This window comes from Typopeltis vanoorti, chromosome 6 (assembly GCF_054136105.1).
Source record: "Typopeltis vanoorti isolate ZY-2024b chromosome 6, IOZ_Tvanoo_1.0, whole genome shotgun sequence".
Classification (NCBI taxonomy): Eukaryota; Metazoa; Arthropoda; class Arachnida; order Uropygi; family Thelyphonidae; genus Typopeltis; species Typopeltis vanoorti.
Window position 1 is genome coordinate 73,110,548 of NC_143554.1, and position 24,753 is coordinate 73,135,300.

Genomic DNA, 24,753 nt, shown 5'->3' on the forward strand with positions numbered 1-24,753 from the left:
TCCTTATAGTACTGGTCAGCTCTTATGTGTTGAGTGTAACTGAGCAGGTGGGCCGTTCTTTATCCCTTTACCCCTCTGTAGAAGAGGGGGTGGGGTGGCCTTCCTTACTTCGTGGTTGTCACTATTTAGCAGAAGGGTTTTGTCCGGCAACACATAAAGATAGGAGGGAGTATTGGGTGGATCTACGGAGCTCAGTTGACCTTTACGCTAATAAGGTTAGATGTTCATTGGTTTGTAATTCTATTAAAATACTTCTTCCCTAACCAGAAACCTTTTTAATTTTCTTCTTTGCAAGCTTTCATTCCTCTTGTCGTATCCTTTCTCCGACCCTCCGTAATCTTTCCATTTATATGACCTCTCTTTAAGCCGCTTTTCCTCACCCTCTTACACGCCAAGTTTATTTTTTTCTACGCAATAACACGAGATTATAATAAGAAGATTAAGGCTCAGAACTGCGGCTCTTTTGATCCTGATTGTTTCTTTAATGTTCGGCCTTATTTTCAAAATCCGATTACTATTTGTTGGATTTTTGAAAGTAATTTAATCACGTGGTAGACCTTTACAAGCTCTATTAATGGGTCCGTTGTGGGCACGAGATCTTTGGTATGTTACTTATGCTTTTGATAACATCTATGCATGAATTGCTCCGATAGTATTAGGACTGTGGCGATAAAATGGAAATAGTTTGAAGTCTACCCTAGTTTCCGTCACCTTTACAATTCTGAAACAAGCCGTGAAGTGTTCTTTGTGATACGGGGGTTCACGTTTCGGATCATACTTTAAGTGAATATGAAATCGCGCAGTCTTTTAAAGGTTCCTAACATAACCACAAGAGAATTTCTTTCTAATAAGCTCTGGAAATCCCCGGAAATTAATTCAAGTCCGTTAAGAAGCCACAAAGCAAACGATGAGGACTATTCACGTATATCCCTTCTAATTAGGAACTTCAGTTTGTTAGAAGTCCCCCCTCCCTCAAATTTTAACCTCAATGTAGACCGTATTGTTTATATATATTGACCGAAACATTTAGGCTAAATAGAAATGTTTTTCCAAAATCCGTTATCCAGAATGCTATTTTTCAGACAAGTAGAAAGATAAACAGATTCAGCAGACGAACTCATTGAAAAGTAACAATTACTACAAATCTCGTGCGATTTTTTTAAAAAAATATTGTAACGTCACTTAGTTATTGTTACGTCAAACTTTTTATGAACTGAACGAACGAAGTCGTTTAGCCATTTACCCAGTCCAGCTGCTCTCTCTTTGCCAGAAGCAATTGTTATTGTTACGTCACTTACTGAAACGTATGCAGACGATAGAAGAATTGCAACAGTGTCTTCTGATACGATAATCCTATACACGAACCAACGTTATTGGTGTACACTTATCGCTCCACTATTAAAGTGCCGATGGCGTTTTACGCCGAGGGGGCGAACAACATCTCCAATCGACATCATGGCAAAAGTTCACCGACTGAAAGTCAACTGCATCATTTCTGCGTGTGCGCGAGCGAACGTCGTCCCGCGAACACGGGGGCTATTAAATGGACGCCTTACATTGTATGCCGGAGGGGGAAAGTGGTTAAATACGCGTGCAGACGAGGCTCACTGGCACGGAGGTTAATGGGAAGCGATTGTCTGCCGATATTTCGTGGCTTAACGATCAAAGCGGGGCATTGCGTCAAGGGGATGTGCGCATAACAGAAAACACGTGCGTTTCTTTCATTTTTTTGGGGGGGGGGAGCAGGATTGTTTGAGCATGCACCTGTAGCATTCCCTGGCTTTACAATTGTAAAAGAAATTGTTGAGAACGTCTTTAACCAATTGAGATTTTAACTTTTCACAACTATCCGTGAGAGGGCGCTTTAAAATTATTATTTTTTTTTTAAATAAAATGTATTAGTTACGTCTATACTACTCTCTCTCTTCATAGAGACCAATGACCACAGGTCCTAATATTTTGTGATAGTAAAGAAAAACAAGAATCATCTTACCAGAGGATAAAGATGCCTCTAATAGCCCATGACCTTTTTTTTTTTTTTTGGTTGTTTTTAATCGAAGGCAGTTAAGTGGAAGAGTTTTCCACTTAACCTGCCTTCTGCTGGGTTTTCCGCAAACAATACAAATAAAGCGGTCAAAAGAACATACGCAATTAACATCCATAATACCCTGGCCTCTTAGCTTTAGCTGCTTCCGCCGTAAATCTAAAACTTATCTGGTGTTGAATAATTGCTGATCACAAAGAGCGATGTTCCGGAGAGAAGCTGTTCCATTGCACACACACTCGGTTCGGCTGACCTCCGCCATTTTACCCCCAATATAAAATCTTAAAATTTTGTGTAAGTTCTAATAAATGACTCTTTTTCAGATAGGTTCACGATGAATAAAATTATTTAAGATATATTTTTATTTATTTTTCTACAAATCTCCATATTACCGACTAATGTTCGTAGATTTGTGGAAGGGGGGGGGGGGTGTAGCGGACCGACCTCGCTCATATAACGAACATGCGGTAAAACATAAGTAATTTGTTCATTCGAATTCTTCGTATACATGTAGCAGGGGCGAGCTCTGGTTGCGATTGACTTAACCTGGGAATTATAGCTTGTTCGAGTTAGAAATCATACCGGAATATTAATACACTGACATCACATTGCTCCGGTGGTGGTTCTTCATCCCCCCTCCCTCACTCGGTAATGGAATACTACGTTCAGTAACTTATAACATGAAGAAGTACAGCATCTACTGCAGATCAGTATCGCATTTACCTTTGTTAGTAATCAATTGTTTGGTGTTATATTTGTTATCAAACGATACAAGTCGGATGTGTGTTACGCAACAATACAGTGATTAAATAAACTAAAGATGCAAGGTATTGTTAATTTATTAACAACTAATCCTTCATTTTTGACATTTATAAACTAACTTGATTCATAACTCGCAATTTATGCTTGATATGTTCACTAAAGGCTGTTTAACCACACTTACCAAAACCCCTAATAAAATACCATGTAGTAAGAGTGGTAGATGGAGTAGTATATGCAGTGGAGATGTCATTAATTTGACTGTTATTATTTGAGATTATGGACGAAGCAACCATGACAGTGGGGCTGTTCAATGCATTTATTCTATTTATTTATTCTTTCTTATCACAGCAACGAACATATTTTATTATGTTCGTTGCTGTGATAACATCTTTTGAAAAACAGCAGCTATTTGTGAGTAGTTGTCGAAACTGGCGCCACCTGGAATTATGAGGAGTATTTGTTGAGAGAAATAAGATTTTGTTCTTTTTAAGATTCATGTCCGCTTCTCAACGGCATTCTTGACACCCCGATGGTATCAATTTCCTTCTCTTTTCTTTTTTAATTTATTTTTTATTGTTCTTTTTGTTTTAATGAATTTCTTGTTGACATCAATACTTGAGATTTGGTGAGAGGGAAAGGTACCAGTTGGGACCTCGAACCTTTTGAACCGAAAAAATGCAAATAGATAAGTTAACAAGAATTTTTTTTTTTTTTTAAAGAGTTTAAGATTTGAGCCTTTGATATGTTCGGAAAAAAACTTCTCACCATTTATTATCAGAGGTATCATGCGGTGAACCCTGTAGCAGTGACTTTATATTTTGGTTGATCGATTGTTTATTTAGCTGTTATTCGGGGAGTGGGAGAATTACGTGTCCGAACGCGCAGGCCTGCAACTTCCTCTGTAAGTTCTGGGTTTGCTAGAGACCTATCTGTTCAAAATTGCACATATTTTAAGAGCCCACTAAATGCAAGTTTTCGATATGTTGTCAGCAGGGGCGAATGCTGGTCTTCAAATTCACGTTTGCACTTGTTATCATTCAGGGAGTGAGAGGTGATTGAAGTCTGATCAGCGGAATAATGAATTACTCACCATTTAAAACTATATATTTAGAAATGTATGTACATTTAATCATACAAATGCAACGTTTATTTTACAAATGATATTCTATCTTTCTCAATTTAGCTACTCGAATACAAATTCTACCCTACGGTTCTTCTTTATGAGCTGGTCAATAACATCGTCATAAAAAGTTGGTTGTAACTTAATTTTCCCAAGCAACACGCACACCTGTAAAGGCTGGCTGAAGCTCACTGGCTAGAGCTACTTTGACTGCGTATGGCCTGTGTTTAAGCAACAGAGTGAGATGATGTGGAGGGAGCGGAAATGGCTATGCGCGCGCATGAAATCACAGTGCTGTAACGAGAATCTGGAAGCTCCTGCAAGCGAAGGTAGCTTTGACTAGACGAGCAAGCATCGGCCTTCGATACACAACGCAAAGCCCAATTATTGCCGCGCAAGCTTAAGACGTCTTCTGTCTACAAAATAAAAGCCTAAATGGAATGCTTATAAATGCGTGCATTTATTAACTTACTTCTTTCTCAAGTAATGAATTTGCGCAGCAAGCATGGAGAATTCTCCCCTGGTTGTCAGCCTCCAAATGCAGGTCATACTTTATAAAACTCCCTAGTTCTAAGTTCCCAATCCCGTAGATTACACTTGAACTTGCGAGTTTACCTATTTATGGTTGATTCTATTCTATTTATTGCTTGATATGAATTAAACAGTTTTTGATATTGTTACGTTGAACACTGTATTGTTATTCTATCGAGGCCATTGAAATTGATAAGTCACGTGACAAGTGAAATGCCAGAGAAAGTTTTTGTTTCATTGTGACGATCTCTGCACACGTATATAACACGTCATTTTAACTGTGTGTGTTAATTAGTTTAATTAAAGAACATCTTTTCAAAAATTAAATTGGAATGTTAAAGAAAAAAAATTAGAATAAGTGGAATAGCGATTGGGGCCTAGTTGGAACTGACATTTATTAAATAGGATCTAGTTGTCAAAGAAATGTTGAAATTTTGAGTTTGTGTGTGCGTGCTAAGTGTCGATTTGATGTTTCGTTTCCCAAATCGAAATGATATAAATCAATTATAGGATAAAAAGAAAGACGTCTGTGGCCTATAATATGTTTTCTAGTCTACTGCTACTTGGGATTATACATTGCAATCCCAAGAAAGAATTTAAATAAATAAAGATCTACTTTAAACTCGCTATCTTATTTCAGTCCACGCGGTTAGCCTAGTGGCTGTGCGCTTCGCAACCATATGCCTGGGGAAGTAATGTCCTGGGTTCGATTCCCAACGACGATGTGAGAAGCTTCAGGATCTTCCTCAGCCATAGCCAAGTTAGCCTGTCTTGCCGTGGACAGCAGGGTTTTTCCACCAGTTTATCTGGGGTTTTTCATCCCGCAAGCAGGAAAACCAGCCCAGTAAACACACAGGGTACAGTCGTAGGAAATAGTACGGCAAGGAAGGCAGCGGGACACCACCTTGCTTACAGTCATTTCCCTAGATGGTGGCGCATATAGCTGCTATAACCACAACATCTTAGTTCACAAACAGGCTGACTCACGCGACTTATAGCCTTCCTGGTTGGCCGATTTGATAACGTACCCACTTTCCAACCAACAAGCCGCTGGTTCAAATTGCACTGTGAGCATCTTTGGGTGGTAAACGAATTTTTATTAGCCGATATGGCAGCAACCCCCTATAGCGGCTTGGAAAAAAAAAAAAAAAAGAAGAAGAAATAACGTTTATTTCTTTATTTGTTTTCTAAAGTAGACTTCCTAATTGTCTAATCCAGGGATTGGCAACCGGCGGCCCGACCGTGCATTTTTGGCTGCCCATAAAAGGTTGACCATACTTATATGGCATGTGGCCTGTTATGTTGAATTATTTAAATAATACATTTTATAATATGAATAATAAATTAAAAATAATTTTATACCTATACTTTTTTTTTTACTTCAATAATACATAATTTTATACCTATACTTTTTTTTTTTACTTCAATAATATCAACAAAAGTTTCCTTTTGTTGGTATTATTAAAGATCTACAAACGGAAGTTTCATCAAGGATGTGTTGATTTTCATAAAAATAACATCGAAATGCGATTATGTTTGAACCCTTTTAATGTCGACATTGATGACGTACCAAGCCAATTACGACGGAAGAATTAAGACAGAATGAAACATTAAAGAACGCATTTTCATTAGAAAATATCCAAAAATGTTATCTATGCTTCCAAAAAAATTTGAAGTATTAATCAGTTTCGCAAAGAAGATGATAGTCGCATTTGGAAGCACATACATTTGCGAATAAGCTTTTTCGGCCAAAAGTTTTAGAAAAAATAAATTTTCATCTGCACTGACTGACTGAACATTGCAGGCTTCGATTCGAATTTACACCTCGGGTTGCAAAGTGGATCTAGATAATTAGCTAAGGGAAAACAATCACAAAAGTCCCATTAAGCAGGGAGACACACGTATTGGGATGCATAACATTATTACTTTGTTTTTACGTGATAATAATTTTTCATTGAGTTTCATTTTCATGTTTGTTTCATATCTTGTACTTTAAATATTTCTGTTTTTTCAAAATTGATATAATAAAAACTGATAATTGAAGTATTTTTTACTCACTATTTTCTCTTAACTCTTGCGGCCCGATTATTAAAAACAAAAGTTGAATGTGGCCCGCGAGTCTGAAAAGGTTGCCGATCCCTGGTCTAATCCTTAGCCCATCCACGATACTAAATGGACTATGGTTTCCCAACTTTCCGTGGGCGAAATTAACATGAAATACATATCCATTGTATCACTTGGTTTAAAATAATAATAATAAAACTTGCTTTAATTCCATCTGCGGTATACGAAAGATTTATAACGGCTTTTCAACTAAAAGTAAGTTAGCCTATTTACCAATATGATTATATATACTTCGTGGCCATTTATTTTGACAAATTTCTTCCCCCCCCCCAAAAAAAAAGGAAAATGTGAAAAGAAAGAAAACAAAGCACTTATTGAGCTGCATTACTATCCCTATTATCTCATGACCTAAACACACACCTGAACCCCCCCCCCCCTCCTCGCTTATAAAGATAATTACCATCATGAGGACAACTGAAATTCATAGCTTCCATTTTGCAAGATTCATCTTCGAATTGCGACAATCCCTGTCATTATGTTCCCGTCCCCCCATATATAAAACTTCAAGATATATATATATATATATATATATATATATATATATATATATATATATATATATATATATATATATATAAGGAGATACACGTACATCTAGCCAAGTATAAGACCGTTTCTTGTTATTAAGTACATAAGTGACTGGGGGATTATATTGCGATAGATCAGTTTTTCTCTTTTGAGAGGGGGGGGAATCCTAAGTTTGGGGGGGGGGAAGAGGAAGCGTCATTCTTGTCCTGCCAGGATAAATATTCAAGTAAACATTTCATAAATTAGTCAGAAATTTTCTGAATGTTTAGCAACATGAAAACAATCTGAATGTGAATTTTTTTTTTGGGGGGGGGGGTCACTTACCCTTCTTAAAAATCATGAAGATTCATATCCACGTATTGTTCTGCTTTTTTTTTAATGCAAGGACATCGTTTTTTTTTTTTTTTTTTAGTAAACTGTGGATATTTCTAATTAATATATCGAAATATACAAAAAACAACAATAATTGGTTTGGAATATACTCTACTAGGCTAATTTCGTTGTGTTATTTTTGAGAATATAGTTGCTAAATATTTAAGTTTGAATAAAATGTTATGCCATGGAGTTTCTCTTCGCTAACACAAGATGGCGCAACAATCCCATAATATTTCATCGTAGCTTAGATACTCATGTTGTCTCGGCTCATTTAAGATGAAGGAAAGTGGGTGTTAAATTGTTGGCTTAATTCCCACAGGATTTTTTTTTTTTTTTTTTTTTTTTAAGTGTCTGAAACCAAATACTGCTGTTGTAATCTGTCTACTCGCCAAAGCGATATTTACCTGATAAAAAAAGATGATGGATTTTTAAACAGGCAAGGACATTTTACTTGTTATTACTATTCTTTATTGCCTCATACTATTATTTTAACAAATAATAATAATCTCAGTACTTTTAAGAACCATTTTTTCCTCAGATTTCAATCCTTTGTTTCTTTGCTATTAGTACGATAAAAAAAATCTCTCTATTAAGTTAAAATAACAAAGTATGGGGTGAAAAGGTATTTTTTAAAAATTCACTAGCCTGTTCTTTCTCCAAAAGTTAGTTAATCTGAAATCTTTTAGCCTAGTTAACTTTTTTTTTGGAAATCGGTAGGCAGCCTGTCATCCTTAGTCATCAATGATAGCAAATTTAGGGCTATCAATAATTTGTAAACATCGAGGAGAGAGTGTTGCGAACAAATGCAACTCTACGGTCGATTTTCTTGAACCTGAGAGATTAAACACCTGAGTTTCCGGAAGGGAAAACTCTACATGCCTGAGCCAAAGATCGACTAAATCGAGAACCGGAATGTAAATGCTTGCTTCTCTTTATTGATTTAAAAAAAAAAAAAAAAAAATCCATTATTAAAATTCTTGGTATCAAAAGGATCTTCGTTTCGTCACTTCCGGTCAAAATAATTGCTTAATACAAAGTGTTATTTCAATGCATCATATTGATGCGCTTTCATCCTTAACCGTATGATTGGAAAACCAGTTTTGAATATCCAATTATGAGCACTTTATTCCACTAGGATTAAGATTTTAGAATCAATCTTCCTTTGACTGGTGTCAAATGATTTGTCACTCGTGGTTCTTATAGGAGTAACTTTTGTATTTCGCAGTTAAGTAGCGCCTCCTAGAGAGACCCATATGAATTCAAACTACTCGGTGTTTTGAGTAACAAAAGAAACTGCACAAAGTTTAATCATAGCTTTTTGTTATTTAGATCCCATAACATAAGCAAACAACCAGAAAAGTGCGTTATATGACTTTTATATAATCTTCGTAAATAAATAAATATATTACATATATAAATTTTGTTTAGATGTATTGAAATTTATAAATAAAATTTTAAATAAATAAAATACACCTTTTTATATAAACTAATAAATCTTTAATTTCAATCAATTCGCAAGGAACGTTGTTCGTATGTTACATATACACAATACCCGTTTTTTTTTTTTTTTTTTGCACATTTTTTTTCCCCCATTTATTGTTGAAGACCAGCATCTTTGGCCATGGCGTAAAACCTTGACTGCGGCTGTTGCAGTAACTCAGAAGGATTTCCAACTTCAACTATTTTTCCTCGATCCATGACAACCACCCTAAAATTAAACAAAACAAAATTATTGCATCTATAAATAAGTCAAACGTAAATAAAAGACCTCAAACACTATATTATAAATCTATATAACTTAACCCACCTGTCACTGTCCAGTATAGTGTACAGACGGTGGGCAATGGTGATGATTGTGCAGTCATTGAACTCCGTGCGGATGGTGTTCTGAATAAGCCTGTCTGTTTCCATGTCGACTGCTGCTGTTGCTTCGTCTAGTACTAAGATCTTGGTCTTTTTTAGCAGCGCGCGAGCTAAACACACCAGTTGTCTTTGACCAACACTGTAAAAAAATTTGAAAATAAATCTAACATGGCAGTAAAAATAAAATAATAATAATAATAATCAGCCCTGGATCTGATGCGCTCGCAATAAACAGAATAGTCATGACAACGACAATTAAAAAAAACCCATCATTTTTTATTTTTTACCTTAGGTTTTCTCCTCCTTCTGCTATATCATGATTTAAACCCTCTGGAAGTCCTGACACAAAAGATTTTAAGTGCGCATGCGCCAAAGCTTCCCACACTTCCGTATCAGTGTGATAATTATTGGGGTCAAGGTTCATACGAAGGGTTCCTGTGAACAAAACGGGATCCTGAAAAAATAATAAAATTTGTATTATATTATTTTATTTTTTTAATTAAAAAAATTATAATATAATACGTACTGAAAAATACCTACTTGTGGAATGATGGTTAGCTTCTGTCTTAAGTCGCGCAACCCAAGAGTAGATATCTTAACATTATCAATAATAATCGAACCTTCCGCAGCCTCAAGAATTCGGAATAAAGATAAAGTGAGAGAAGACTTCCCAGCTCCTGTACGTCCAACAATACCCACCTGAGAAGAAATACATATAATAAGAATTTAAGACTGTTTTTGAATTACTGGATTTTATGATAATTCTAAAACCATATTTTCTTTACCTTTTGTTCAGGTTGAATGTCTAATGATACTTTATTCAGAACTAGATCTAATCCTTCTCTGTATCTCGTACTATAGTCGACAAAAGAGACTGCGCCTTTATCTGGCCAGGCTGCGGTTGTTTTGGTTTCATCTATTTCCCAAGGTGCCTACAAAAACCGAAATAAAAATGTAAAATCTTATTAAGATCGTAAAATGATAGCATTGAAAGAACAACAAAGCGACGTATTGTTGTCATGTCAACAATGAGAATGTTTACCATTGCTGGGTATTAGCAATTAAAATAACTGTGACGTTTCAATTGAAACTTACAAATTTTTAAAGTATAACTTTAAAAAGTCGCACAAGAGCACATTGTTTAAATATATTGTTTGAAATGATCAATTTCTATATCGTATGAATTTTTTGGTTATTTCCTGATTGTTCTAATGGGTATATTGAAAACTGTTAAAACGATAAATGATCTTATCCTGTTATATATCTTTTTCAAGCCCATACCTCCGATTCTAGTTTGGTATATTCTTCAATCCTCTCCACAGATACGATCTTTGTTTCAATCTCGGAATTCATCCTTACGAAATAAGTAAAAAAATCCGCTGCCTGTAAAAAATAATTATTATAGAGAACTTTCGAATAAATTTTTAGAGTAACAATATAACTTCATTGTTAAGCACGTAAATGTAATATCCATTGTTATCCAGTGAAAAGACAACAATGTACATTGTTTTATTTTTATCTTATGATTTTTCTCATTATTAACGTAGTCAGATTATGATAACATTCGACCAACAAGGACGATCTATTGGCCTACAGCTACTCACAAATCAAGCGAGACAAATGAGTATACTTACAGTCAGTGCATATGTTAAGGATAATCCAACAATGCCAGCATCTAAGGAACCTCGGCCAATCACAGCTGATAAAGACGTTATAAGAACTATTATGTTACCGAAGACATCAAGACGAATACCTAACCACCTGAAGGGTGAAAATACGCTTCTATAAATATCCAGTAAAAAATAATTACAAATACACATACAAACGATACGTACTTTATGACAACAATATTTGGATTTAAATAATAAACATTTTCGTATTATTTGGATTCATACCTATTGGAGGTCACCGTATAGAATTCACAACGTTGATGTTTGTCTACTTTCTCATCCGATTGATCGATGAAGTGGTTTTGTGATCGGTATGCTCTGATGCTAGAAATCCCCTGAATACTTTCGGAGAAATGACTGTAAAGGGGGGACCTGAAAACCGACTTAAGACGTTTGACTTGTCTTGACGTGTTCAGATAGACAACCTTTCATACGAAAAAGGGAAAAAAAGAGGTTAACAGACTGTGAACAGTTCTGTTATATTTCAGAATATTTTTGCTTCAAGTATAAATTTGCTAAATGAATCATATGCTCAAATACTTTATTTATAAATATTCGTATTTGCCATGTCTTACCTGAAGAAAGTAATACACTCCAGACAAAGGTATGGCGATTATCAGGAAATAGGGGTTATTAAGAGAAACCACTATAATGGTAGCAAGGACGGAAGAGGCACAAAACACCCACGCTTCAATGTCGTTAGGTATTTGAGTGTCCACGTCATCCATATCCTTGCCGAATCTAGTGAAAATAAACAAACAAGGACCTGAATTTGTAATTAATATCAAGACTCTCACAAAACAGGAAAAGGATCCAACTCCAAAATTTTGGGAAGCCAATAAATAAATGTTTATTTAATATATTTAAGTTGAAATCGACAAGTTGGGAATTTAGCGTACATGGAGACCGAATTCATTGTTGCAAAATACAGCATTTGACAACAATGAATTATCATCATCATTATATGACGTCCGTGTATAATTAATTTAATTATTAGTTTGTTAAATCTGAAAATCACAGTTATTCTGTCTTACCTATTCATAATTCTTCCCAGTGGGGTTGTTTCAAAGAATGTCATCGAAGCTCTACATACCGATTGTAACATTCCGTTGTGGAGAAGTCTAGCAGCTTTCAAGACAGCCTTAGCCAGCGTTATACCAGCCGTGAGCAGAGCAAGAGCTACAGCAATATAATTAGTTTTAGAATTAAGTAGTTCTATTTATCTTTTAAAATTGAGTCTATTTTTTTTTTTTAAATAAACACTAGTATTTACCTTCACCAAGTCCGATGACAGAATATACAATCATCCTTTTGTTTCTAAGTGGAATATTTTGCGATCCATCAGGTAATGGTGGATCTGTGGTCCATTTACTCAGCCACAAGTTGGCCCCAACCTATGAAAAAAAATAATTTAAATAAAAAAAAAATCAATAAAACAAGATCAAGTATTAGTTACATGTGTGACTAGGACAATCAAGGTGGTTTATTGATCCAAAACTTACCTCAAGTCCATTATAGCTCAAGTAGCTGAAAATTATTAAAATTATCCAGGGAACACCACAGTATTTCATATAGTTCGTGTAAATGGTTCCTTTTACCTATAATAAAAAAAAGGGAAAAAAAATCGACTTAAATAGGAAAAAGAAAAAAGAATTTGGAGGGCATATTGATAATATTTGCCTGAAATCGAATTAATCAATACAATTGAAGATGTCCCTTAATTTAGGTAACTGGAAATCTTACCTTGCCAATTTCCATATTTTCTTCATCCATTAGTTTCCCATCTTGATTGTCCTCAAATTCTTCTGACTGACTTATAACACTTGTACTCCGAGAAGACTTTGCTTTGCTCATCTGTCTCTCGAATCCCATTTTCCATTCCTTTTCGGATCCACTGGACTGTGAAATCAATCTTCTACGTACGCCATAGCTGGAAATAAGAATGGCCATTTGGTATTCTTGAAGATATTCATTTAAGCTTTTAAAAAGTGCCTTAGAAGACAGAAATATAAGATCCGATAATGTTGGAGTCTTGACAGGTAACAGAATGATTTGGAGGAAAATTGTAGATAGGAAGTTAGTAATGATGTAAATTTTTAATGTAAGTACTATCATATCCTGTACACCCCCCCCCCTTGAGGGTACACGGCAGGAATTCGATGATGATTAATTTTCTTTGAAGGTATTCTAAAGCAAACCCACCTAGGAAAGTTTCAGTTTTTAAATGTAGTTGCTTGCCATAAATGCTGCAGGTTCAAATCCCCGGTACAACTTGAAAATTATCTTTAAAAAAAAAAAAAAATCAGAAAAAAAATTACCATTATTTTAATAAGGTAATTAATATCAGATTTACCCTTCGCTTAGAGAATGCCTGTCATCTATTTCTTCTTCCTTTTCATCATCTTCCTCTGCGTTTTCTTGTTTCTTTAAGTGTTCTGTAACGAAATCGGAAAAGGCACCTTTCTTTCCTATCAGTTCTGTGTATGTTCCGACTTCTTCGATTTCGCCTTCTTTCATTGTAACAATGAGATCAACTTCTGGTAAGACCGAAATGTCATGCGTCACAAGAATTCTGGTCTAGAAAAAAAAAAAGAAAAAGAAAAAAAAAAATCGGTGAAATGACTAGATTATAATTTTTCTTATTTCCAGATCATATTGTTACAATATCAAAATTGCGACTAATTAGCCAATTGCCTTGGATCTGCTAGTTTTGTCGTATGTATAACATTTCCAAATTTAAATTTAAACAAAAAATCATTTCGAACGTATGTACCTTTTTTCGTAGCACTCCCTTGGGTCCTACTACATGTTCGAAGATATGTTTACCAACATGGGCGTCTACAGCACTTAAGGGATCGTCCAATAGATAAATATCAGCGTCCTGGTAAACAGCTCGGGCTAGACTAACACGTTGTTTTTGTCCTCCACTTAGATTGACGCCCTAAAATTATGGGAAAAAAAAAAAAAATATATATATATATATATATATATATATATAACTTCTATTCTTGACAATCTTATATACGAATACCAATGTGTGTGTGTGTATATAAACATGTAAGAATTTAACCAACCTTTTCACCAATTTCAGTTAAATCTCCCGCTGGTAAGATTGCCAAATCAGGTCTAAGACAACAATCGTCCAATACTTTTTGATATCGTTCATTATGTAACCGTTTTACAAAGAGAATATTTTGCTGAAGGGTTATATTCTGAATCCACGCTTGCTGAGGAACGTACGCCAGCGACCCCTAGTAGAAAAAAAAGAAAGTATTCTGTATTAATACTATGCTGAATATGTACATCGCTAAGCAGAATCCTATACTAGACATAAGTTAGTTACCAAGCCAGTTTACCTTAATATCAACTGTTCCTTTTAGTTTACGCATCTCTCCCAAGATGGCCGATAAAACCGAGGATTTTCCAGCGCCAACCATTCCAACAATGCCGACTAGTTGACCGTGTTTAACATGGAGATTAATGTGTTGCAGGTTTATTTCCTCTTCTGTGGACCATGAAAAACTGCCGTCTTCAATGGTGATGGCTTCACCTACACATTCGGATATAAGAGAGGGATAAACAGAATATGGAAAAAAATTTTAATTTCCCTAATTAATATCTTATTTTAATGAGTTAAATATAAAAATGGTTTTATTTAATATAAAAATTAACGTATTTAAAGTAAAGATACTTAATAATTAAAGCGCTAATACAGCAATCCCTCTATTAATACGTCACCGATTAGTGCGTCATTTTTTTTTTTTTTTTTTTTATACCCAAATTCGACTAGTGCGCCTCTAAAATTCGATTAGTGCCCTTATATACATCTTATATACATCATGCCCTTATAGTATGCCATTAAAAAAGTTATTTTTTAATGGAATACTACACTATTTCCATGTACACTATGTTCCAAATTTACCTGCAAAATTTATGTCGTCTGCTTTACATAGCATTCTGGCTAATCATATCTCGTGCAGTTGTTTTCCTTACTTTTTTATTTTAAATTATTTTCCCAACCTTTAATCACGAGTAAAAGAATTAGTGAGCAAAAAATAGAAGTGTGAAAATGATTCGAAAAGTAATCTCATTGGAAGAAAAACTTGAAATAATAAAGAAAAATGAACAAGGCGAGTCCAGAGCAGAGATAGGACAAGAACATAAAAATGGGTGAATCAACTGCTGAATACAAAGAGAAAGGTAAGGCTGCTTCAAGTTCATCATGCATATACTCGAAATCAAAATATTATAATGATTGAATTAGAGAGACTTCTTTTTACATGGATCGAAGATTGTAGCTAAAAATGGATCCCGCTAAACACTGGCCTTATTAAATCAAAAGCATTAAGTCTCTTTGTAACCTGGAAAGAAAGGGTTATCAATGATGGAAAAGAAGAAGAATTCCACGTTAGTGCTGGGTGATTTGAGCGTTTCAAAAAGAGAAATAGCCTACATAATGTTCGAATCACAGGCGAAGCTGCAAGTGCAGATAAGGAGATATCCAGAGATTTTGAAGAAAATTGTGTAAGAAGGGGACCATTTGATCAACAAATATTCAATGTCGATGAAACCTACCTTTCTTTTTTTTTTTTTTTTTTTGGAAGCGAATACCTTCCAAGACTTTTCTAGCCAAATCAGAGAAATCTCAGCCTGCTTATAAAGTCGCATAGTAAATGAAATTACTGCTAGCAATATGCGAGCCGTTCGGAAGCACATTCTTCCACATTGTGCAAATGATTTTAGAGGCTTTTCAAATGAATCTAAGTTAATTAAATCTCATTCTGAGAAATCGAGTGATTTCGACTTGCTAAATTGAGATGCACAGCGGGAAGATCCTGAAGAATATGAAGAAAATTTAATCACTGGCAAGCCCAAAGAGGTTTCACAGAAACATGAAAATATTTTTCGTACAATCGAAATTTTTAAGCATTGTTGTTTAGAGACTGACCCTGGTGAAGAGAGAACCAGTAAAATTTGCAGAAGAGGCAATAGCGCCATATCGTCCCATAGGTTGTATGAAAAAAAGAAACAGAATGCTCGCCAAACTACGTTAGCTCAATTCTCTGTTAAGAAGTAGAATAATAAAATTTATATTCTAATTATGTTTTATTGTCTTTCAGCTTCATGGTTTTCGTTTAACTAGGCCCTGAGATATACCCTAATTATTTTCTAAGTAATTCCCTAGACAATTTCCTCCCCCTTTGCATGGGACAGTTTAATTATAACTCGGTACACAAAAGGAGGGGAAAATTAAAAAAAAAAAAAAGGACCAACCTTCGGCAGGATTGTTCCCAACAGTATGAGGATCAAGCTCTTCACATAACATGAACTTACGTAAGCGATCAAATGACACCCGCACCTAAAATAAAAGCGGGGGAACAGTTATTACATACTGGATACATAAAGATTGCACTAAGATTTGATATTATAAATTTGATAGGATAATTTTGATCACGTGATGTATAACGTTGCATCGCTAGTAACTTAAAAGCATGTTCCTGTACTGTAAGATAATTAAAGATCACAACGGAACCATTAAACAACCTCAGGCTTAAGACTCACCTGAATTAAGCTGGACACCATTTGGGGAGTGGTTGCGGCCGATATTCGGAAGATGTAAAACAATGTTAACGACACGAAGGCTGTACTCGGATCCAAAACATTATTTTCATCTATCAAAGCGTAAGTTATGAAGCTGACAGCTGCCACCTGTAAACAGCGCCATTTTAATATGCCAAAAAAAAAAAAAGCAAAGAAAATCACACAACTTAATTACTCTTTGTTATGAGGTTTTAATTAGTTACTTACAAGAAACAACGAATAGTTCCATATGAAGAATATTACAGCTCTTAAGTAAGCAAACGTCTTCAGATATTTCACTTCTTCGTTCCTTATTTCGGACAGACTGTTCATGAAGGGCAACTCCCACGCATACAGCTTCAATACCTGAAACAAAATGGCTGACTTATTATTATTATTATTTTTTTTCGGTTGCACAACAATTGCAGTTTAATTGTTGTATAATTTAATTGTTATTAAAAGCGATGTGAATTATTCGGGAAAATGATTTCTGCCATTTGAGACCGCCGATTATTGTTCGAAGACTCAGCAAAGGATTTTTTTTTTTTTTTTTTTTTTTTGTGAGCGCCTAATTTAGCTCAGCATTTCAGTTGTTTTTAGGTGTGGTAATAACTTCATTTTTATGTTTATTTTTCGTCATTTTTTTTTTAATCAAATGAGAAAGATTTCCGCTTTCTGTCAATTTTCTAATTGGTGTCAACTATCTGTTTCGCATCTTGTATAACCACGTGGATAGCGATCCTTTACGTCCTCTTTATGGATTTATGGGGGAAACAGATGTTTTCTCCCCTCCTTCCTGTCAGTCATCTCTTCTATGAGCCCATCTGTCTCTCTCCTCCTACCCTCGCGTATGTGACAAAGACTGCTTAACTCACTTTTAGGTTTCATACGGCAACTTGCGGGGGGGGGGTCTCCCTCTCACAATTATTTTTGTGCTTTGATCCTGACCTTATCCAAATGGGAGGGGGGAAAATTCGTCCTAACTGGACTCCATGTTATAAAGAGAGGTCACTCAGAGGGATTCAAAGTCATAACCATTCTTCCATCCCTGTGTAGCTCGAAGATTTATCTGAGAATAGCGAAAACTAAAAGATCTATCGCCCCGTCTTACGACATTCACGATGAAAATCTGCTTTCAGTATATTCCAAACAAACTTTCTTGAATCTCTTGTTTGAATTGCTTCCATTGTACTAATACTAATGTGGACTTGAAGACAATTGTGCAAAGAAATGAATATACAGTAATTATAACACACAAAATATAATTTCTTACTTTCATTCCATTTAGCATTTCTCCTAGAAATTTTAACCGGGAATCTTTCGTAGTCATTTGTTTGGCCTGTAAAACATAATAATAAATTAAATTTCCACAGATCACTTCAAAATAAGTGTTCATTATTCCGTTTTTCTCGGCAAAATACTTAAAATAATGATAATAATAAATTTTAGAAAAGCGTTATTGCCATAATAAACAATAGATAAAAAGGGACACTGAGTAACTTATGCTTATTAATAAAAAAAATAGCCAATTATTATCTAGAAATCTACTTATTCACTTATTAAAATATCATTGTTGGAAAGTTAATTGTTAAGATTCGTTTCTACAATGAACTTTCCAACAATGGGATCTGTAGCTTTTCCAGTACAATTTCTTTCCTACAACAATAGCTAAAAAAAGAATAGCGAAAAAAGTACAAACATAGAATATATTTACAATCTTACCTGGACACCACGACTTTTCGTAGCTAAGTAACTAGTTGCTGGAACCAGAAGAATCATCACAGCTAATCCAGCTAGACATGCTGGTCCTAAATATAGCCATAGCATCGCCAACGCTACTATAAGACGTAATGGACCACTCCATAATAAAGTAAAATACATTCCAAACTGAAAAATTTTCTCCACATCTACGGCCATTAAATTCCCCAGTTCACCGACGGTGTAGTTTCGTTTAGCATGACTGGACATGCGCAGTGCCTGAAAAAAAAGTGACGTCACTTAACGTATATTTTGATTAATTACTTGGAACGTTCAATGCGAGTGTTTGATGAAATTCAACGTACTTTTCGGTAGACGGCGGCAATCAAGGCGGATTTAACTTGCATAACAGCTGCCATATTGTAGTAAACGAGAAAGGCCAGGGACATGCTGCAGGTGAATGTACATATGAATATAGCCGCAGTGTAAACATAACCTCTCCATTGATACTCGTCATTAGAGATGAAGTTGATCATCTGACTTAAAAAAAATAAATAAATAAAAGTAAAAAATTGGCCTTTAGATAATTGATTGCTAATAACAGCTAAAGAGATTTAATAAAAGGTTCTTACTTCTGAAGAAGAGCTGGAAAAATTCGCATAGTAAGATAAAGAAGTTCTAAAAGGGAGGCACAGAATGAATAATGCCAAAAGGATTTGATAACTGCCCCAGCCAATGAAGGATTTTTTCCTCTCTTCGTATCTATATCAGTCTTTGAAGATCGGCTATCTATCTGCGTAAAAGGCTGAATCCTAAGAGAGAAAATTTGGGGAAAATAACTAATAACATTAAGAGAAAACAAAACAAAAAAATATGCTGGAATAATAGCAAACGTAATAAAAAGGAAACTCTATTGTTTTATAACAATGGAATGCTTAACAATGAAATTAAATTAATTGTTAAGAGCAGTATTTGTTATATAAACTAAATCTTTAGCTTATCAACTATGTATATTTCATGGATATCATAACTTATTTCGTTTGCTTGTTACGTGCGTGAGTGACGCTTGCATATTTTCTACAGGCATCGCGTTCACATCGGTCTAATAGTGAAATCTTTGAATTAATGAAAGACTATACAAGCTCTTCAGAGATTGTGTCTTCGATTAGTACGATATTACGACAGAATGTTTAAAATGTGCATACCCCTGATAGTAAGGTCACCTACCTAATAAGCAGCATAAAGTAAACACTCTTATAGATTTCTGAATCTGAAGCTAATTTTTTTTCGGCACTGGTAAAGAATATAGATATTGTACCGTTCATTTTTGTTAGTATAATTGTTATACTTACGTGTCAGCGTGACCAAGCTGTTTCAACCAATACTTGTTAAATTTTTTCCAAACTGTGTTACAAACAAAAATAGGACTCAGTGAAGGAAAGTCGTCAAATGTTAGTATTCCTCGATTGCCTTGAATAATTAACCTATAACAAAATAAATAAATAAAATATAATAAAAGTTCTATGGTATAGAAAATTACGTAAAAATAGAGTAACTCAATGATAATAATAAATTCATTATTATTCGATATTGGAGAACTAAATTCGTTTTTGTGCGTTTTTCTTTTGTTTTCACTTCTAATTGTTGGAATAAACGTCACCTAGTTCTGTTTACATCAGTTTCATTGTTGCGTACGTATTATTGAAAAAAACTTTCATATTTAGACATTGTTGTTGAAGAAGTTCAATTAATTATTGTAACGAAATGTACATTTTTAACTATGCAATTGTTGTGAAGAATACCACTGCTAATAATTCATAAATACTTCGAGATTTTATTAAGTTCAGCGATTAATGGGATCTATAAATCACTGCAGAATATTCTAGTGGATTTAAACTTACTTATCCATCCAAGTAAAGGTTAGAAGCGATAGGAATGATGATTCTTCCAATGGACTCTCCTCCTGGAAAAAGTAATGTAACGGATACAAGTTAGAGAATAATTACCTCTTAATTTTGCAATTGGATTTGTATTTTCCTTAATTTTTGCAATCTAATTTAGCAGATTTTTTTTTGTCATCTAATTTAGCAGGAAAGTAATTTCGTGCTGGCTTGCAAAACATTTAGAATTTAAACATATCTTATAAATCATGCATTAAAATTACCTTATTCATTGAGATATGAAATAATAGTAATTAGGCACAGATTCAATAGTTTTTAGACTTACTTTATCTGGGTAATTGTCTGGTTTGGCCTCATTGAAAGCCGAAAATATTAACTGGCAGAAAATAGCTGGGAATGAAATCGCTGTAAGAAGAAAGAGATCTCTACTAATCATGGAAATATCCTGTAGATTAAAAAAAAAATAAAAAATAAAAAAATTAGAACGTAAGAAAGGCAAACTATTATCTTTTATGAATACTGTAGTCATTTTCTCCTTACCTGTCCAAGAACTTTTATCAAATACGACCTAAAAGTGAGAGCCCCACATACAGTAAAGAGTAACCAAAACAAAAACAAAAAGCCAGACGATCGGCGTCCATTGTTTCGATTGTACAACAGAACTCCAAATACAAGAATCTGAAATCAAGATAAACAAAGGATGAAAAAATAAGCATACATAAAATAAACTGTTTCAAAAATGATGAATTCCTAGGGGGATCGCTTACGTAAGTGATTGCTTTGATGACTGGCGAAAAAAAGAAAACAGTAGGGACGTGATCTCCCGCTAAGTAGCGCTGCGTTGCTATGTACAGTTCGGTTATACTGCATCCTAATAAGAATAGAGTGAGCACCTGTAAAAAAGAATTAAAATATTATAATACCAGCGACAATACGAGCATTGTTGTCGAGTTTAACAATAGTAAGTAACCATGACAACAATATGTTAGATTTCATTTATATTGTAGAATACAGGTGATTATTGTAAATATCATTATTTATAGGCAAAAATCTACAATCTCATTATTACCAGTTTTGAGAGATTCAACAATGTCCATGGTAGTTTATGGCGCTTATTTGTTCTTGTAATCCACGCTTCCAAGGGGGAAATTAGCCAAAGAAATGCGCACGGCACCCACACTAACACAGTCCTCTGAAAACATGGCGTCAGGTCAGGACTGTCTGTGTACCACGTGACGTTCAAGTCCTGAAAAGATAAAACAAATCTTTCAATAAATGCGATCTGTAACTCGAAACCATTTGGTAATCAAAATAGAATAAATTAACATATAACTCTTGGTAGGATGGTTTTTGTTCCGAGTTGCCTCTGATATGGACAACATCCGGGTTCTATAACTTAGCGAGAACACTGGAATAAAAGATTTGGACAGCAGTATTCAGCTAAATATATATCGTGTGCTTATTATTTCTCTAAATGGACAAAGAGAGAACCTCAAGTGCTTCTTTGAATCACCTGCGTGTTTTTTTTTTTTTTTTTTTTAATTCCTGGTTGAAAGTGGGAATGCAGCCAACAATACAGAGGTTGTCGTGTAGAAATACATCACTATTTCATCACGGGATGATAGCAAGCAAGAAATTTACGAGGTGTAACGGTCACACTTGACATCTTCGTGAAGTTGGTTGGTGATTCGTCAGAATTAGCGGGGGTCAAGTGAGTTTCTTTCACGTTATGAAAGAAAAGGAGAGTGACGCTACGAAAGACTAAAAAATGCTAAAAAAACAAACAAAGGAGAGAGAGAGAGATAGGGGGGGTTGACTAAAATGTCATTATTACAATAGGATAATTGGATACTAGGAAAAGAACACGGCTTTAGCGTGTCATCAGGCTATCACAAAAAGCAAAGGTTCAGTCGGTATGCAAGTTCACAATATATTTGTCGTGCCGTCACTAACACAGTCCTATCTACATGTGATGGTAAATTAGTGGGGACGCGGTGGCGTTTAAGCGTGTTTGTCATGAAAAGGACAAATCATAGAGTGATCACATGATTTTGTAAGAGGAAAAAATTATATTCACGTGATAATTGAGTCGTCATGGCATATATCATGAATACGCTATTGAAGGCTATTTAAAGTCTGGTTGGCGGTTGAGGAGGAAGGCAGGCTCTTAGCAAAACTCAGTGTTAGGAATTTAACTTTTTTTTTTTTTTTTTTTGAGTTGTCAACAGAACTTTAAATATGGATGAAATGTGACCTGGAAGTTTTAAGTGCATTCCACAAATAGATGAATCCCATAAAATGAAGTAAATTAGTTTGGTTTTTAAAGCAATTTCGTACAGCTAAATTTCGTTCACCTGATTGTTAGCCTAGCTGAATGAGTGGATAGCGCGTTCGTTCACCAACCACTAGGCCAATGGACATGAATGTTGTGAATGTGTTTAAGTGATAGACAGTTTTCTTCATCTATTTGGAGACCAACCCCCTCACTGCTTATTAGGGGTCTGAAGTGGCTTGCAAAAATACCCATAGTCCGCTTAAACCTTTCGTAGCTAAGATTTGTGAAAAAAGGACCGGGTTCGAATCCCATTCCAGCACGCAAAAAGCATTTATGTAGACTTTTCAACTGAAGGGGAGTTAGCCGGTCTCATGTGGTGGCTGAAGGTTTTTCTCCCGGAGTTTTAGTTCCCAAGGTTGGAAAGACCTCGGTTCGAATCCATCTAAGGAAGCATCGATTTTATTTTTTTTAAATAAAAACTTTTACAACAAAAGATAAGTTAGACCGCTTTCTACAGAGGTGGAAGAGATTCCTTACACGAGTAACAGAATTTTCAATCCCACGAAGAACTGAAAGCATATGCACGCACACGCACACACACACCTGTACAGAGACATTACAAATGCGACTTTTTGTTTTCTTCCAAAACTTTATTAGGTCTCTGCGTAGAGGAGATGAGATTTGGTCCTTAAGGAACATTATTATTATTATTATATATTTAATTAATTTATCATTTTATATTAATTTATTATATATATATATATAAAATTAAACATTATTTAGCCTTAATGCAGATTATTATTCTCGAAATCTAGCAATGTAGAAAGTCGCCTAGAGAGCCTTCGTAGCTCAGTCAGTTTCGACGCTGCCCATTAATGGGAAAGATCTGGGTTCGAATCCCATTTTAGCACGCAAAGAGAGTTTATGTTAGACTTTTCAAATGAAGGTGAGTTAGCCGGTCTCATGTGGTTGCAGAGGGTTTTTCTCACTGAAAATCGGAGTTTTAATTCTTCCAACAAATCGGTCAGAACCATCCTATTCCGTCAGATCTGGCTTCGAAAGCTTGCTTGGTCTACGCATAAACTTAAAACAGGAAGGAAGATAATCGCCTGTATATATTGATTCTTATCTTGTCGCTAATACCGCTTAAAGAAACTCTCTGAAAAGATCAGGAACTTACAATTAACCCATTCTGTCCCTCTTCTATACGTTAAAAAAAAAAAAAAAAAAAAAGTGAACAAGATAAGACATAAAAGATAAGATAAAGATTTCTCGCACTGAATTTGTTTGATAAGTTGTGTTCGGTCATAAACCCGTAATTCTTTACAAGAGTTGGGATTACTTCAAGTATAGGTTAAATCATCACAGATAAACGAGTTTGTAAGTTATTCTTCACGAAGTTTCTTCTTTACAATAAAAAAAAAAAAATCAAAGCAACCTGTTTTTATTGCTTGCGTTTCCTCAATTCCACGTGTAAACAGCTTTTTATTTATTTATTTATTTATTTATTTACTTTACGTTGGTGATATCAGTCAGAGAACTTCTAAAGGTAGATGCATTTATACAGATCTTTGTCTTGAAAACCATCCTGACAATGTCATGGAATTCTTTTAGATTCGATTTGGACTAAAACGGCCATTAAATTTTGACGAAACAAATAAATAGTTTTAGAATCCTACTTGTTTATCATTATCCATTAACCCAGTGTTTCTCAACGTGGGGGCGTACGCCCCACAGAGGGGGATTTGAATATTTGGTGGGGGGATTAGAAAATGTACATATTTATATTATACTTTTTCAGAACTTGGCTGAGTATTATGCTGGTGGGGGGGGAGGGCATCAAGATCTTTGAGACGTTGAGGTGGGGCATGATCCAAAAAAGGTAACGAAACACTGCATTAACCCTACTTTTAGAATTCATTATTATTATCCAAGATTCTACTTACCCAGAACTCCGAGCCACAAAATTCTCCCTTGCCGGAATCCATCGATCACTGCTGCCGGTGTATAAAAGGAGAAACGTGGGCAGTTCTGACAGTCGAACAGTTAGGCCTAACAATCGCCTTCAACCAAGGCACGGACTGTCTATTGCAGACCGAGTAAGCGCTGGAGGCAGTGCTTGATATTGCGTCACTTACACAACTTTGTGCAAGCGATACAATCGTAGTTGCACCGTCTTGTGATACGACAATCGAAGGCATGAACGAAGGTTATTGGTGTGTACTTTATCGCTACTACAACTTAGACGTGGTTTTCGTGGAGTCTCTTTCTTTTTAAGTAAA

The 24,753-nt window shown here is 35.0% G+C and overlaps 1 protein-coding gene across 1 annotated transcript; it reads right to left on the bottom strand.

Moving 5' to 3' along the window:
- Nucleotides 1–8,913: 8,913 nt before the first annotated feature.
- LOC150105572 (ATP-binding cassette sub-family C member 1-like) lies at nucleotides 8,914–24,554 on the bottom strand. Its single transcript, XM_090394920.1, has 31 exons — nucleotides 24,418–24,554; nucleotides 21,266–21,442; nucleotides 20,964–21,089; nucleotides 20,737–20,874; nucleotides 20,522–20,641; nucleotides 20,197–20,258; nucleotides 19,648–19,779; nucleotides 18,928–19,107; nucleotides 18,661–18,835; nucleotides 18,320–18,574; nucleotides 17,871–17,936; nucleotides 16,826–16,963; nucleotides 16,580–16,726; nucleotides 16,292–16,376; nucleotides 14,374–14,567; nucleotides 14,092–14,268; nucleotides 13,791–13,958; nucleotides 13,371–13,594; nucleotides 12,761–12,947; nucleotides 12,520–12,615; nucleotides 12,291–12,411; nucleotides 12,052–12,196; nucleotides 11,593–11,758; nucleotides 11,243–11,442; nucleotides 10,982–11,108; nucleotides 10,629–10,730; nucleotides 10,133–10,279; nucleotides 9,888–10,046; nucleotides 9,635–9,801; nucleotides 9,292–9,486; nucleotides 8,914–9,192 (listed from the first exon to the last, which is right to left on the bottom strand). The coding sequence occupies exons 1-31, from the start codon at nucleotides 24,457–24,459 to the stop codon at nucleotides 9,078–9,080; spliced, it is 4,533 nt and encodes a 1,510-aa protein (XP_090251046.1). The 5' UTR covers nucleotides 24,460–24,554; the 3' UTR covers nucleotides 8,914–9,077.
- Between the last annotated feature and the right edge of the window lie 199 nt (nucleotides 24,555–24,753).

Coding starts and splice junctions, on each gene's coding strand:
- LOC150105572 (XM_090394920.1), bottom strand. CDS start 24,459: ATGGATTCCGGCAAGGGAGAATTTTGTGGCTCGGAGTTCTGG. Junction 16,964..17,870: donor AAATGCTAAATGGAATGAAA/GTAAGAAATTAT, acceptor ATTTTGTTTCAG/GTATTGAAGCTGTATGCGTG. Junction 11,109..11,242: donor TATACGGTGACCTCCAATAG/GTATGAATCCAA, acceptor TTCACCCTTCAG/GTGGTTAGGTATTCGTCTTG.